Source organism: Eulemur rufifrons, chromosome 29 (genome assembly GCF_041146395.1).
Source record: "Eulemur rufifrons isolate Redbay chromosome 29, OSU_ERuf_1, whole genome shotgun sequence".
Classification (NCBI taxonomy): Eukaryota; Metazoa; Chordata; class Mammalia; order Primates; family Lemuridae; genus Eulemur; species Eulemur rufifrons.
Genome location: NC_091011.1, coordinates 99,532,720 through 99,548,513, shown reverse-complemented (window position 1 = coordinate 99,548,513; position 15,794 = coordinate 99,532,720). Strand labels below are relative to the sequence as shown.

General features: G+C 49.9%; 1 protein-coding gene across 1 annotated transcript in view; it reads right to left on the bottom strand.

Annotated features, from left to right (window-relative positions):
• The window catches only part of UBE3C (ubiquitin protein ligase E3C), a 109,983-nt gene extending 101,788 nt beyond the window's left edge, over positions 1-8,195 (bottom strand). The window contains exon 1 of the mRNA XM_069461294.1: positions 7,877-8,195. Within this exon, the coding sequence (XP_069317395.1) occupies positions 7,877-7,942 (66 nt within the window). The 5' untranslated portion in view covers positions 7,943-8,195. The remainder of the gene's footprint in view (positions 1-7,876) is intronic.
• Positions 8,196-15,794: the final 7,599 nt, after the last annotated feature.

Below are 15,794 nucleotides of genomic sequence, written 5' to 3'. Positions count from 1 at the left end.
AGCCTGAGCAAGAGAGAGATCCGATTGCTAAGAAAATTCCCAAACTTTTCCAGTCTTTAACGTGTGAACATTTTGTTTTTTAAAATTTAATCCAAAATAAAAGGTCCAAGACATTGCACATGAATCACTAGAAAAACTAATAAATTTAAATCTCCCAACAGATACACTCCACCAGAACAGTGTCAGAGAGTAAACCAATTTAAAATTATACACTGATATGTGAACACACAATCCGCAGAATCAGGTTTCTCACCATCAAAATGTAAACCCAAAGAAATAAATCCTCCAAATATTTTCCATTATAGAAAATTTCAAACAAAAAGCCTTTATCTACATGTCCAAAGGCAGAAAAATGTTGTTTTGAATTTAATTAATAAAAGGATTCACCATTATTTACTTAATACTATCCTTTAAATTAACTTCTTAAACATTCAATTTTAAACCAATTTTAGGTAAAGAAAAGCTGCCAGAAATGGTATGAGTTCTCTTATCCCTTATGTCTTACCCACTCTTCCTCTATATAAATAGGTACATATGATTATCAACAGGAAATTAACACTGGTACCACATATTATTAACTGAACTACAGGCTTAATTAGAAGTTCACCAATTTTCCCACTCACAATCTATATCTGTTCTAGAATCTTATCCAGGACCCCACACTGCACTTAGTTACTATTTCTTCTTAATCTTCTCTGATCTATACCAGTTGCTCTGTCTGTGTCTTTCATGTCTTGGACACTGTCCCTCAACTTGGGTTTTCCCAATATTCGCTCATAATTAGAGTAGGGTTATGCAATGAAGACAGTATTAAAAAAACTCTAATCCATAGGATAATACACACATCCATGACTCCATGTCTATATAAATAATCGAATAAATAAATGAACAAGGGAAAGGAAAAATCTCTTCCTTACAGAATCTAGTTAAAAAAGGCAGAAGGAAAATGGAAAACACAATCACCAAGCACTATGGTAATAAATGCCGTGGACAAGAGCTCCTGACGCGTGCTAAAACTAGTGGGCAAGTTTGAGGAGAAACAGGATTTGCCTGGTCTCAAAACATCTTCCTCAAAATACTTATCCACTACCAAGATAAAGGCAGTAAATTTACAGTGGAAAAACCCTGAAGACACTAACCAAATGATCAGGTGAGCATCTCCGGTAATAAAACATAAGGAAATCATGAACTACTAGATAAAATGCACAGGATACAATATAACTACTGCATTAGTCTTGCCAAAAAGCTCCTTTTTACTTAATATATTTACTTCAAGGGGAAACCTTCTACCACTACACTAAATGGAAACACAGTATCACTTGTCATAAATAGACGGTATCTCTAAAAAACACAGCAAAAACGAACATTACATTTCAATTAAAAATAAATACTGAACTGTATAAAAATCTTATAATTTTACTTGTGAAAAGCCCCATCTGAAACTGGGGTCCTCAAAGCAAAAGGAACTGCTTACAATCACAATAAAGGAATACGAGGTGCTATACTGCTTAGTTTAAGACGAAGATGAGACCGTATTAGACCATTTTATGTTTTATGACTTTCTCATTACCAAGAATTATGACTTTCACATTACAAGATGTGACAAAGCCCAGAAAACATGAACAACTAAGTCACAGTTGGTTCAACATTTTTTCAAGTTCCCACTATACTTCTGACAATTTCATCTTTTGCAGTAAACGGGTTTCACAGTAGAAAGATACACACTAGAGTTTACTAACATTTCTTTAAAAAATTACAGTGTTAAAACTGCATTATAAGGAAAACTCGTCCAAAAAGACGTGGGACTATTAGAGTCACCTTCTCAGTGCCTGCAGGATGAGAGCTTCAACTTCCCAAGCAGCTACAGGAACACAGAGGTACAGCAGGAGACAGACACGAGATGTGCAGACATCCCCAGACACACTGGAGAGGCAGCATGCGATCAGGATAAACGGAACAGAGTTCATACACTTCAGCTTTATGGGTTTTGCTAAATTATTTAGACTCGGGACCTCTTCCTCCAGGGAACACTAACACCTCTGCCTCAGAGAAGTCAGGATTAACTGAAGGCACAAGTAACACACCCTACAGGAGAACAAATACCGAGTACAGAGCATATCTAACTGTGACAAACAAGGAGAGAAACAGACATCCTTGAAGCAAAGTGTCCTCTGAAGCTCACTGCAACTTAACCCCGGCAATGAGACAAAGATGCAAAGATAGCCCTTAACTGCTTAGACTAGGGAATGGATACATTTTTCCAGAGAACAAAGCGTATCAAAAGCCTTGACACAATGTGCATACTTTAACCAAGCAATTCAGCTTCTGCAATATATTCTAAAAAATGGTTATAAATTGTTGGCTGTCACATTGTTCACAATAGAACCTACGTGTCCAAAAATAAAGGATGAACATGTACACATCACACAAAGTTCACACCATGAACATGTATAACAGCTTTTTAAAATAAAACAAAATTTTAATGTTAGAAAACAGAACAAGTTAGCCGCCAACTTTGAGATAACCTAGAGCACAAATGCCTTGTGGTCAATCCCACAGGAGTCACGGCCACAGCAACTGAAACCTTAAACTCAGCAGTAGGTGTGGCTGCTCCTCTAACGCCCCGCTTTTCACACTCCGCCCCTGCTCGTTCCCCTCAGTCAATACTGTCTGGTGATGAACACGCCTGGCTTTCCACTCACCACGTGACATCACAGTCTTTGACATGTCCCTCATTCTCTGCTTTCTCTGTAAATGCTGGTGTCCCTCCGAGCTTTGTCCTGAGCCCACACATCTTGCAAAGGCAGAAACTTCCCCTTGATGATTTCATCTCATTCCACAAGCCCAACTGCCAACTATTGACAGGCTGATGCATTCCCAAGCTCCACCCAGCACTCCCAACTGCCACTGCACACTCCCTGGGCCCCCCCAAACCCGGGCATGACTCACACCCCTGCAGGCACCCCAGATGGCATGCCCTTCATATTCTCCCTCACGCCCAGTCCCACCACCAGGGCATCTTGTTAGTGCAGCCTCCTCAACATCTCCTGAACCCACCCCCTCCATTTGGCTTCCTAGCTCCTTCCTCTAGGCCCTCGCTGTCTCTCCCTTGGTTTCCCGGCCTCCAGGCTTACCTATCTGGACTCCAACACCACACTGCCCCACACTCATCTCTCTAAAACCTAAGTTTGCTCAACGTTACTTCACTGCTCAAAATCCTCCAATGGCTCTCCGGAGCTCCCTAAGCATGACCTGGTGCGGCCTCCAGCTCTGGCTTCTGACAGCCCAGAATTCTCCAGCCTTCTCGGCTACCATCTCCACCCCTATGCACACCCCAGCCACAATCGGCACAACCTGTGGCTGATCAGCACCTCTCCGTGGTTAGACACCTTTGCCCATGCTGTTCCTTCAACCAGTGACATCAATGTTAACAGTATTAGTTGTCACCCAATCTTCTGGTCCTTTCCAAAAAAGTTCTATTCTCTGACTCCCTTTCACTCATCAATGTGCTACACTCTTAACTCCCAACTCCAACCACCCTGCAGACTACGCGCTCTCTCGAGTCATCAAATTCTTCCTAGTTCCAAATTCAATGGACTGTTCGTACAGCACCTGCCTCTCTGCCGCCTTTGGCAGTGCTGGCCACTCCACCCTCCTCGAAACTCCCTGGACACCGCTCTCCTCCTGCCCCAAGGTGTGGTTCTTTCATAACTTCCCCCCACACACACCTGTTAAGTATTGCAGTACCTCACGAATCCCTCCCTGTCAGCAACTCCAAGCCCTCCGTCAGGTGACTGCACCCTCAGTTCTAGGCCACCTGTCTGCCGATAACCCCAAATCTGCATCTCTAGCCCAGACCCTTCCCCGAGTTTCACACGTGTACAATCCACCACCTGTCAGACATCCTGCCTCAGTCCCACAGGAACCCGGACATCCATTCTACCAACACGTCCCCCTCTTGGAGAATCCACTCCCCACCACTCACATCCAGACTGCTCCATCTGTACCAAAAGACTCCAACCCCCTCCTCGGACTCAGCTCCCAAGGTGGAAACCTGACCCAGGCCAATCAGATTTTCTCTCCTGAGAATTTAGAACTGAGATCGAGTCCTCTGGACACTTAAACTGGGAAATCAAATACAGCTGAGATTAAGTGCCAGTGAAACGGAGAAGCCAGTCTGCAGAGCGGAGAAGGACGGCGACAGAGAAGCGGTGACCACACGGCTCAAGGAAGACTGAGAGTGACCATCCTGGGAGGGCTAACTTGGTGTATGGTTGTTCCCACCTTTACCTTCCCCATATCCTCTCAGAAACCTGTTTGTGTTCCATTTTGTCTTGCCTACTAAACCAGTATCAGTGAATTTCTGTACTTACAACCAAATGATCCTTAAGATAATCTATGTACTACCAAGAAAGAAAAACAGGCTGCCAATTAAGCTATACCATGCCATCAAGAAGTATCGTGATTTCAGAAACATTAAAAAGCGAGAATCAGTGTAACCCAGCACATACCACTCCGTGTACACAGACCCTGCCGCCCACCTGGAACATCTTGCCGCCCACCTGGAACATCTTGCCGTTCCCACCTATCCCAGTTACACCCATCCTTCGGGACCACGTGCCACCAACTCTACTCTTCCTGATTCAGGCCCAAGGGAAATCTAGAATTTGGTAATCACTGTCTGCTGTTATTTAACTTTTAATTGTTTAAGTCTTAACTCCCCAACAAGATTTTAAACTCCTTCAAAGTATGGATGGTTCCTACAGAGTCTTTACAAATAATACAACCCAAATATATTCATTTAAGTCAAAAAAGAAAAAGATGTATTTATTCAAAAAGTAGTGACTACTCAGTTTTCCACTAAGCTCAAGGAAGAAGGAAAGATTTAAAATAATAATTTAAGTCATGAGAAAAAGATCATTACAACTTATTTTTTCAACGAGGGAAAGAATTTACGTGGCAGCCAAAGAGAATTAAGGAAAATAAACATATGTAGGTGCTCAACACAATTAGTTCTCAGCACACAAAATTGAAACCACAAGGAATCTACATTCCCACCAGAAATGTCAAAATTAAAAGGACTAACAATACCAAGTGTTGGCAAGGATGTGGAGCCACGGGCACCCTCAGACACTGCTGGCTGGAGTGTCAGCTGGCACGCCAAGCGGGAAAGTGTGTGCTTGGCAGTGCACACAGAGCTGAACATACATACAACATATGACTCAGCACATGAGAGTATTACGTCCACCAAAAGACACATAAAACACCCACAAAAAAAAAACCAAACAAACTGTGTAGCGCTTACACAATGGGCCAATGCTACACAAAGTGGAAGGACTCTATCTCTGAGACAGAAGGTTGAGCAAAGCTAGGCACAAAGACTCCATTTACATAAAGTTCAGTAACAGGTAAAACTAATCTATGGTAATAGGAGTCAGAAGAGCAGTCACTTCTGGGGAGGAGTCATGCACCCAGAACCGAACTTTCAGTCCCACGATCCCATAGATTATAACACCATGTTTTTTACTGTACCTTTTCCATGTTTAATTAGGCAAATGCTGTGCTATAACTGCCCACAGCACTCAGTAGAGTAACATGTCTGTAACTAAGAGCAACAGGCCATCCACACAGCCCAGGCGCGTAGTAGGTTATTCCACCTAGATTTATGGAAGTACTCTGATATTCACATCACCTAACAACAAGGTGTCCAGTCATTAAGCCACACAGGACTGTACCAAATGGGCAGAACGAGAGGGAGCCTTTGGAATGCTGGGAAAGTTCTTTCTTTGCTACAAGTGCTGTTCCATCTACATATGAGTATGTCCATACGTGAAAATCCTTCAAGCTGAACTTACTGTTGGTTCCCCACCCAGATTCCTTCACCAGGCCAGGCCATCCATTCCCCAGCTGCTGCAAGTCAGCTACTAATGGCTCCTTACTGCTACCTCTAGAGAACGGCCCTCAGCTGAGAGGCTAGCACTGCCCATTCCTATCCTCAGCCACGGGCAGCCGGCAGCCCCCTTGCCTTAATTAAGGACAACCCTGATATGCTCCCAGTGGGACTGGGCTAAAGCTAGACTCCAGCTGAGAAGACCCCTTTTCCCTCCCCTAGCCAGCTTCCCTCACTCCCCTCCTCCCCAGTTTCACCTGCCCCAGGATCATCCTCCTAAGGCTCTTCTGGGAGACAGGACCCAAAACAGAACACAATGTTTGTGAAACTGTATGACAAGTTTATACCTCAATAAAAAGTTGTGTGTGTTTTTTTTTTTTTTAAGGGGGCATTGTTTTGCACAGCTAAAAAGCTGTGATCTCCTCTTTAGATTCTGAGAGATAACCACTTCCTCAGGGCAGAGATGTGTCACCAGGTGAAAAAGGACCATGGCAGGCCTGCCAGACACTGCTGCAACAGAAGCCAGAAAGCCCTACAGAAACGAATGACAGGATTTCTGACGTGGTGACCTGCCACTAGCTTGCTGGGTGAATGTGCACTCAACAGCTCTGCATCTCACCTTCCAAACTTGGAAACTAGGAGATTTGGCCCTGAGGTTCTCTAAAGTCCCTTCCAAATGTAGAAATCCTTTGATCTCATAAGCAATTTTCATTAACACGCAAGCCCCTGAATGCTACCATGCCAACCCTGACCTGTCTGCACAATACCTAGTTCTGCAGCACAAGCTACCTACAACCAATCACCATCACATAAACTTCAAAGCTTGGAAATTCTCACCATGCTTCTCTCAACTCCCTACCCAGGTTCCCTTCCTCTGCCCTCGGAAACCACCACACATACACCCCTGTGGCACAATTTTAAAAGTATGCTCCTACTTGAGCATCAGCCTCCATTCAGGGTTATGTCCAACCCAGTGGTTATGTGTAATATACAAAATATACTAATTAGAAGCAAGAAAGACTTGGCTAAGCATATTAAAGAACATTTCAGAAACTATTAGTAAACAGGCAGCTAATTAAATTCAATTAAACTTCCAAAGATTCCAAGCGTGGGGATCACACTTTTATTTCCAATCTGATCCAGGACCAGAGCAGTGGAAAAGGGGTGGAAATCGAGGGACTGGAACAACGCCACACTGATGTTCAATGACTTATCTATCAGCAATTCCCCTGAACCAACAGATGCCAGTCATCAGGGACAGAGAGCTGGATATTCTAGAACTGGGGACAACAGAGTCATCAGTTTGTTCACCCTTATTCTAAACTATTACCATATGAATAATGACATGACTGATCATAATAGACAAAGTCCCAGAGTGTCTCCGCAGCGTTTCCGGAAGGCTGGCAAAGAATAATTCTCGTGGTCTTGGATTCCAACACGTGACTAATTACGAGGCGTTCTGCCTCCATTTCAGAGATTACTGACATCCACAAGTACGTCCTGTTTACTTTCTGTAGCAGAAACGACCCTTTAGGTAGCATTCTAAAAGGAATCACTATCTGATGCCATGCGGGACCAAGTAAGGAAAGTGCATTTCTGAAAAGAAACCCTGCCCTTTGCCCCTTCTGCACAGAAAGGGTGCCTGCGCCGTTCACAGCACGAAAACGTGCGGAGCTGCGCACTGCCTGCACTGGAGTCAGCCCTGCAGCTCCGACCCTGGCCGTCCGCGGTTCGCAGCACGAAACGTGCAAACCGCGGAGCGGCGCGCCGCCCACACCGGAGAGGCACTCCCCTGCGGCGCGCCCGCAGCTTCTGAATCGCGGCGAGACGCTGTGACTGGGGACGCCAGTGCACCCAGGCCTTTCCCACGAGCCCTCCAGAGCTGTTCCCAAACAGCCGCCCGCGCCCCTGACCGACCCTCTGGGCCCCGACCTCTGACCCCCGACCCCGACTTCGGGAGGCCCCGAGCGCACGGGCGGCGCTCACCTTCCGACTCGCGCCGCCGAGGGACACCTTGGGCCGCGTCTTGAAATCCCCTTCAAAGCTGAACATCTTTACAGCTTATCCCATCGGGGAGCGCGCGGCCGACCAGCCGAGCGGTCTCGGTCTCGCGTCTCGGCGCCCGCCCTGCCCGGGGCAGCGCGACCAGGCGGTGGCCGGAGGCGACCGAGCCCGCGCCGCGCCGCGCTCTGCCCGCCCGGCCCTGCCCGGGGCGAAGGGGCGGCGACACCGGAGGGGCGGCCCTGCCTCGCCGCCCCTCATCCACGCCTCCCACCGCTGCGGCCGCGGCCAGGAGAGCCCGGCGGGCCGCGAACCCCACGCCCGCTCCGGGAGCAGCCGCCTCGGGAAGGAAGATGGCGGCCAGACGCAGCTGCCGTGCGCGGCCCCGCGAGCGGGCGCGCCCCCGCCGGCGACGGCGCTGCGCTCCTCCCGGCACCCCCGCCAACGTGCGCGGCCCCGCGAACCGCGCAGGAGCCAGGGGACGAGCCGGGGCCGAGCCGGGGCCCCTGCCCCTGGGGGCGGGGCGGAGGAGGCGGGCGGGGCCACTAGGGGGCGGGGCCGATACCAGGGAGGGGTCGGGCGGGGGCGGGGCCGATGCCTGGGGAGGGGCCAGGGCTGGCGCGGGGCGGGGCGGGGCGAGGCCTGGGGCGGGGCCGGAGCCAGGGGAGGAGCCAGGGCCGGGCGCGACCGACGGGGGCGGGGCCGGCAGGGCTCAGGGCGTGGCGGCGCTTCTCCCGCAGGCGCCCGCGGGGACCGCGGCCAGGAAGGACCGGCCTGGCGTCGCCGGTGAGTGTACAGCCTGCATATTACATGTGTCGCGTCACACAGATGTAAATGTTTACCGTAGCACAGATACATGCACATGTTTATCTTATGCACATCATACATATTCGTAAATATATGGCCCGCACACACAACCCATTTGTGTATCTGATACACAAATGCCTCATACACGCACGGCACACGCACACAGCGTACATACACATGCACACCAGCTGCGCACATACATGCAGATACACATATGTGTGCTATATACAAATGCCCCTTGACCGCCGGTGGGGCCGGTCCTGATAAACCCGCTGTAAGATGAAAGTGCTGCAAGTCCACGTGCACTTAGCCCAGTGAGCCCACCTGCAAGTCCACGTGCACTTAGCGCCCAGTGAGCCCACCTGCAAGTCCACGTGCACTTAGCGCCCAGTGAGCCCATCTGCAAGTCCACGTGCACTTAACTCCCAGTGAGCCCATCTGCAAGTCCACGTGCACTTAGCGCCCAGTGAGCCCATCTGCAAGTCCACGTGCACTTAGCGTCCAGTGAGTCCATCTGCAAGTCCACGTGCACTTAACTCCCAGTGAGTCCATCTGCAAGTCCACGTGCACTTAGCGCCCAGTGAGTCCATCTGCAAGTCCACGTGCACTTAACTCCCAGTGAGCCCATCTGCAAGTCCACGTGCACTTAGCGCCCAGTGAGCCCATCTGCAAGTCCACGTGCACTTAGCGTCCAGTGAGTCCATCTGCAAGTCCACGTGCACTTAACTCCCAGTGAGTCCATCTGCAAGTCCACGTGCACTTAACTCCCAGTGAGCCCATCTGCAAGTCCACGTGCACTTAGCGTCCAGTGAGTCCATCTGCAAGTCCACGTGCACTTAACTCCCAGTGAGTCCATCTGCAAGTCCACGTGCACTTAGCGCCCAGTGAGCCCATCTGCAAGTCCACGTGCACTTAACTCCCAGTGAGCCCATCTGCAAGTCCACGTGCACTTAGCGCCGAGTGAGTCCATCTGCAAGTCCACGTGCACTTAACTCCCAGTGAGTCCATCTGCAAGTCCACGTGCACTTAGCGCCCAGTGAGCCCATCTGCAAGTCCACGTGCACTTAACTCCCAGTGAGCCCATCTGCAAGTCCACGTGCACTTAGCGCCGAGTGAGTCCATCTGCAAGTCCACGTGCACTTAACTCCCAGTGAGCCCATCTGCAAGTCCACGTGCACTTAACTCCCAGTGAGCCCATCTGCAAGTCCACGTGCACTTAGCGCCCAGTGAGCCCATCTGCAAGTCCACGTGCACTTAACTCCCAGTGAGCCCATCTGCAAGTCCACGTGCACTTAGCGCCGAGTGAGTCCATCTGCAAGTCCACGTGCACTTAACTCCCAGTGAGCCCATCTGCAAGTCCACGTGCACTTAACTCCCAGTGAGCCCATCTGCAAGTCCACGTGCACTTAACCCAGTGAGCCCATCTGCAAGTCCACGTGCACTTAACTCCCAGTGAGTCCATCTGCAAGTCCACGTGCACTTAACTCCCAGTGAGTCCATCTGCAAGTCCACGTGCACTTAGCGCCCAGTGAGTCCATCTGCAAGTCCACGTGCACTTAACCCAGTGAGCCCATCTGCAAGTCCACGTGCACTTAACCCAGTGAGCCCATCTGCAAGTCCACGTGCACTTAACTCCCAGTGAGCCCATCTGCAAGTCCACGTGCACTTAACCCAGTGAGCCCATCTGCAAGTCCACGTGCACTTAACTCCCAGTGAGCCCATCTGCAAGTCCACGTGCACTTAACTCCCAGTGAGCCCATCTGCAAGTCCACGTGCACTTAACTCCCAGTGAGTCCATCTGCAAGTCCACGTGCACTTAACTCCCAGTGAGTCCATCTGCAAGTCCACGTGCACTTAGCGCCCAGTGAGCCCATCTGCAAGTCCACGTGCACTTAACTCCCAGTGAGCCCATCTGCAAGTCCACGTGCACTTAACTCCCAGTGAGCCCATCTGCAAGTCCACGTGCACTTAACTCCCAGTGAGCCCATCTGCAAGTCCACGTGCACTTAACCCAGTGAGCCCATCTGCAAGTCCACGTGCACTTAACTCCCAGTGAGCCCATCTGCAAGTCCACGTGCACTTAACTCCCAGTGAGCCCATCTGCAAGTCCACGTGCACTTAACCCAGTGAGCCCATCTGCAAGTCCACGTGCACTTAACTCCCAGTGAGTCCATCTGCAAGTCCACGTGCACTTAACTCCCAGTGAGTCCATCTGCAAGTCCACGTGCACTTAGCGCCCAGTGAGTCCATCTGCAAGTCCACGTGCACTTAACCCAGTGAGCCCATCTGCAAGTCCACGTGCACTTAACCCAGTGAGCCCATCTGCAAGTCCACGTGCACTTAACTCCCAGTGAGCCCATCTGCAAGTCCACGTGCACTTAACCCAGTGAGCCCATCTGCAAGTCCACGTGCACTTAACTCCCAGTGAGTCCATCTGCAAGTCCACGTGCACTTAACTCCCAGTGAGCCCATCTGCAAGTCCACGTGCACTTAACTCCCAGTGAGCCCATCTGCAAGTCCACGTGCACTTAACCCAGTGAGCCCATCTGCAAGTCCACGTGCACTTAACTCCCAGTGAGCCCATCTGCAAGTCCACCTGCACTTAACTCCCAGTGAGCCCATCTGCAAGTCCACGTGCACTTAACTCCCAGTGAGCCCATCTGCAAGTCCACGTGCACTTAACTCCCAGTGAGCCCATCTGCAAGTCCACGTGCACTTAACTCCCAGTGAGCCCATCTGCAAGTCCACGTGCACTTAGCTCCCAGTGAGTCCATCTGCAAGTCCACGTGCACTTAACCCAGTGAGCCCATCTGCAAGTCCACGTGCACTTAACTCCCAGTGAGCCCATCTGCAAGTCCACGTGCACTTAACTCCCAGTGAGCCCATCTGCAAGTCCACGTGCACTTAACTCCCAGTGAGTCCATCTGCAAGTCCACGTGCACTTAACTCCCAGTGAGCCCATCTGCAAGTCCACGTGCACTTAACTCCCAGTGAGCCCATCTGCAAGTCCACGTGCACTTAACTCCCAGTGAGCCCATCTGCAAGTCCACGTGCACTTAGCGCCCAGTGAGCCCACCTGCAAGTGCACGTGCACTTAGCGCCCAGTGAGCCCATCTGCAAGTCCACCTGCACTTAACTCCCAGTGAGCCCATCTGCAAGTCCACGTGCACTTAGCGCCTAGTGAGCCCATCTGCAAGTCCACGTGCACTTAGCCCAGTGAGCCCATCTGCAAGTCCACGTGCACTTAACTCCCAGTGAGCCCATCTGCAAGTCCACGTGCACTTAGCGTCCAGTGAGCCCATCTGCAAGTCCACGTGCACTTAGCGTCCAGTGAGCCCATCTGCAAGTCCACGTGCACTTAGCGCCGAGTGAGTCCATGTGCAAGTCCACATGCACTTAACTCCCAGTGAGCCCATCTGCAAGTCCACGTGCACTTAGCGCCCAGTGAGCCCATCTGCAAGTCCACATGCACTTAACTCCCAGTGAGCCCATCTGCAAGTCCACGTGCACTTAGCGCCCAGTGAGCCCATCTGCAAGTCCACGTGCACTTAACTCCCAGTGAGCCCATCTGCAAGTCCACGTGCACTTAACTCCCAGTGAGCCCATCTGCAAGTCCACGTGCACTTAACTCCCAGTGAGCCCATCTGCAAGTCCACCTGCACTTAACTCCCAGTGAGCCCATCTGCAAGTCCACGTGCACTTAACTCCCAGTGAGCCCATCTGCAAGTCCACCTGCACTTAACTCCCAGTGAACCCATCTGCAAGTCCACGTGCACTTAACTCCCAGTGAGCCCATCTGCAAGTCCACGTGCACTTAGCGCCCAGTGAGTCCATCTGCAAGTCCACGTGCACTTAACTCCCAGTGAGCCCATCTGCAAGTCCACGTGCACTTAACTCCCAGTGAGCCCATCTGCAAGTCCACGTGCACTTAACCCAGTGAGCCCATCTGCAAGTCCACGTGCACTTAACTCCCAGTGAGCCCATCTGCAAGTCCACCTGCACTTAACTCCCAGTGAGCCCATCTGCAAGTCCACGTGCACTTAACTCCCAGTGAGCCCATCTGCAAGTCCACGTGCACTTAACCCAGTGAGCCCATCTGCAAGTCCACGTGCACTTAACTCCCAGTGAGTCCATCTGCAAGTCCACGTGCACTTAACTCCCAGTGAGCCCATCTGCAAGTCCACGTGCACTTAGCGCCCAGTGAGCCCATCTGCAAGTCCACGTGCACTTAACTCCCAGTGAGCCCATCTGCAAGTCCACGTGCACTTAGCGTCCAGTGAGCCCATGGTAAAGTCAAACATCCCGAATTAAGTCATCGTAAGTTAGGGGCCATCTGCACATAAATGTGTGGCTCATATCCACACATACATATATAAGTGTATCTCACACACATGCATATACATATATGTCATACACACAATTGAAACCACTTTTAAAAATTCAGTTTTGAGGCCGGCAAGGTGGCTCACGCCTGTAATCCCAGCACTCTGGGAGGCCAAGGCGGGAGCATCACTTGAGCTCAGGAGTTCAAGACTCACCTGAGCAAGAGCAAGACCCTGTCTCTTTTTAATTTAGGAAAAAATAAATAAATCAGTTTGGATTGTGCGTTTTTAACGTGTACAACATGATGTTTTGACACACGTATATCTTGTGACATGATTCTCTTCTTTTTGTGTGTGTGGTAAGAGCACCTACAATCTCTCCTGGCAAAATTTCAGCGTCCGACACGATATTACTAACTGCAGAGCTGCTGAGCGGCAGATCTCCAGGCCGGCTTGTCCCACACAGCTGCGAGTTTGTGCCACTGGCGAGCGGCCCCCCACTGAGCCACCCCAGCCTCTGGAAACCACCACTCTGCCCGCTCTCTCCAGGTGGGATTTCCCTTTTATTAGATTCCACATGTAAGTGAGGCCAGGCAGCCTTGTGCTTCTCTGTCTGGCTCATTGCCCTTAGCCTAGTGTCCTCTAGGCTCATCCATATGTTGTAGCAAATGAAAGAATTTTCTTTTTCAAGGCTGATGATACACTACTGTGTGCATACACCGCAATTTCTTTATCCATTTGTTCACCACTGGACACAAGTTGTTTCTGTATCTTGGCTATTGTGAACAATGTTACAACAAACACGGGAGAAGCTGCTGTTATTTCCTTTACGTACATAACCAGTAGAGGAACTGCTGAGTCACACAGTAGTTCTATTTTTACATTTTTGAGGAAACTCCATGTTGCTTTCCATGATGACTACCAATTTACATTCCCACCAACAGTGTACAAAGCTTCCCTTTTCTCCACCCTCACCGACACTTGCTATTGCTCACCTTTTAGGTAACAACCATCTTAACAGGTGCGAGTGGTGCCTCATTGTGGTTCTGATGTGCATTTGCTCAGTGAGCAGTGGGCTGAGCACCTTTTCATATACTGTTGGCCATTTATTTGTATGACTTTTTGGAAAAATTCAGGCCCTTTGCCCATGTTTTAATCAGGGAATCCAAAATGTTAAAGCTAATATTTATCATTACCATGTGGGATGCACTGATTTCTTTTATTGTCTTCTTTTTTTTTAAGAGACAGGACTTCCCTCTGGTGCGCAGGCTGGAGAGCAGTGGTGTGAGTGCAGCCTCAAGCACCTGGCCTCAAGCGCTTCTCCCGCCTCAACCTCCTGAGAAGCTAGGACTACAAGCTCGAACCACCACGCTGCACTAATTTTTCTGTTTTTTTGTAGAGATAGGGGGTCTTGGTGTGTTGCCCCAGCTAGTCTCGAACTTCTGGCCTCAAGCATTCCCACCTCAGCCTCTCAAAGTGCTGGGATTACACATGTGAGTCACCACGCCCAGCCTTCTGTTTTTTAAAGCTAGTTGCACACCACTGACTGCATTTCACAACCTGGTCTCAGCTTGCAGTTTGAACAATCCTGGCTGATATAAAAATAGGTGGAGGCAGCGAAACCACCTCTCGTGTGTGACTGTGGATATGTAAAATGGTGCAACCAGTCCGGAAAATAGTTTGACAGTTTCTTTAATAAAAAACTTACAGATACACTTAAGATACACTTACCATAGGACCGGGCAACTGCACTCCCGTATGTTTATCCCAGAGTAATGGAAACTTGTGTCCATAGGTTTGTACACAAATGTCTGCAGCAGCTACATTTGTAACAGCCCAAATTTGGAGACAACCCAAATGCCCTTCAAAGAATGACCCTTAAACTGTGGTACATCCACACGTGGAATACTATTCCACAAACTTTAACGAGAGCAAACCATTGACACACACACCTTGGATGGCTCTCAAGGACGTGCTGTTGACTGGGAAAGCCGATCTATCAGGTCACATCATGCTGCACGGCTCCACTTACATGACAAAGTGACAAAGTCATAGAGGTGGAGGATAGATTAGCGCTGTGAGGCGTTAGGGATGGGGAGGAGGAGGAGGACCATGAAGGGGCCACGGTGGGGGGGAGGGGTCACTGTGCATCTTGCTTGTAGTGGCTCCAGGGAAATGAGCATGTGACAAAATGACACAGGACTGCTTTGGGAGGTGGTGGTGTGTCTATTACCTCCATTGCAATGATGGTGTCAGGGGTGTTTTCAAAGGAACAAACTCATCAAATTGTACACAGTAAATATGTCCAGTCCTTTGTGTGTCAGTTATACCTCAATAAAGCTGTTGTAAAAAACGACCTAGAACTATGAACACGCACTGTGCCAACATCAATGTCCTGGTTTGGATATTGTGCTGTGATTACGTAAGATGTAGTCACAGGCAGAACTGGATGAAGGTATCGGCTGGGCGGGGTCCTTCTGGGGGCGCCAGAGGAGAAGCTGTTTCCGGGCCCTTCCCAGCTCCTGGACACTCCGGCACCCCCTGGCTTGTGGCCCCTTCCGGAATCACATCACCCTGACCTCTGCTTCCATCCTCACGCCCCCTTCTCTGATGCGCTCTCCTGCCTCTGTGATGACATCAGGTCCACTGGAAAATCCAGAGTCACCTCCCGCCTCAAGGTTCTTAATATAATCACATCTGCAAGGCCCTTTTGCCACGTGAGGTGGCGTGGTCCCGGCATCCGGGGATTGGGATGTGGGCGTACTTGGGGGGCA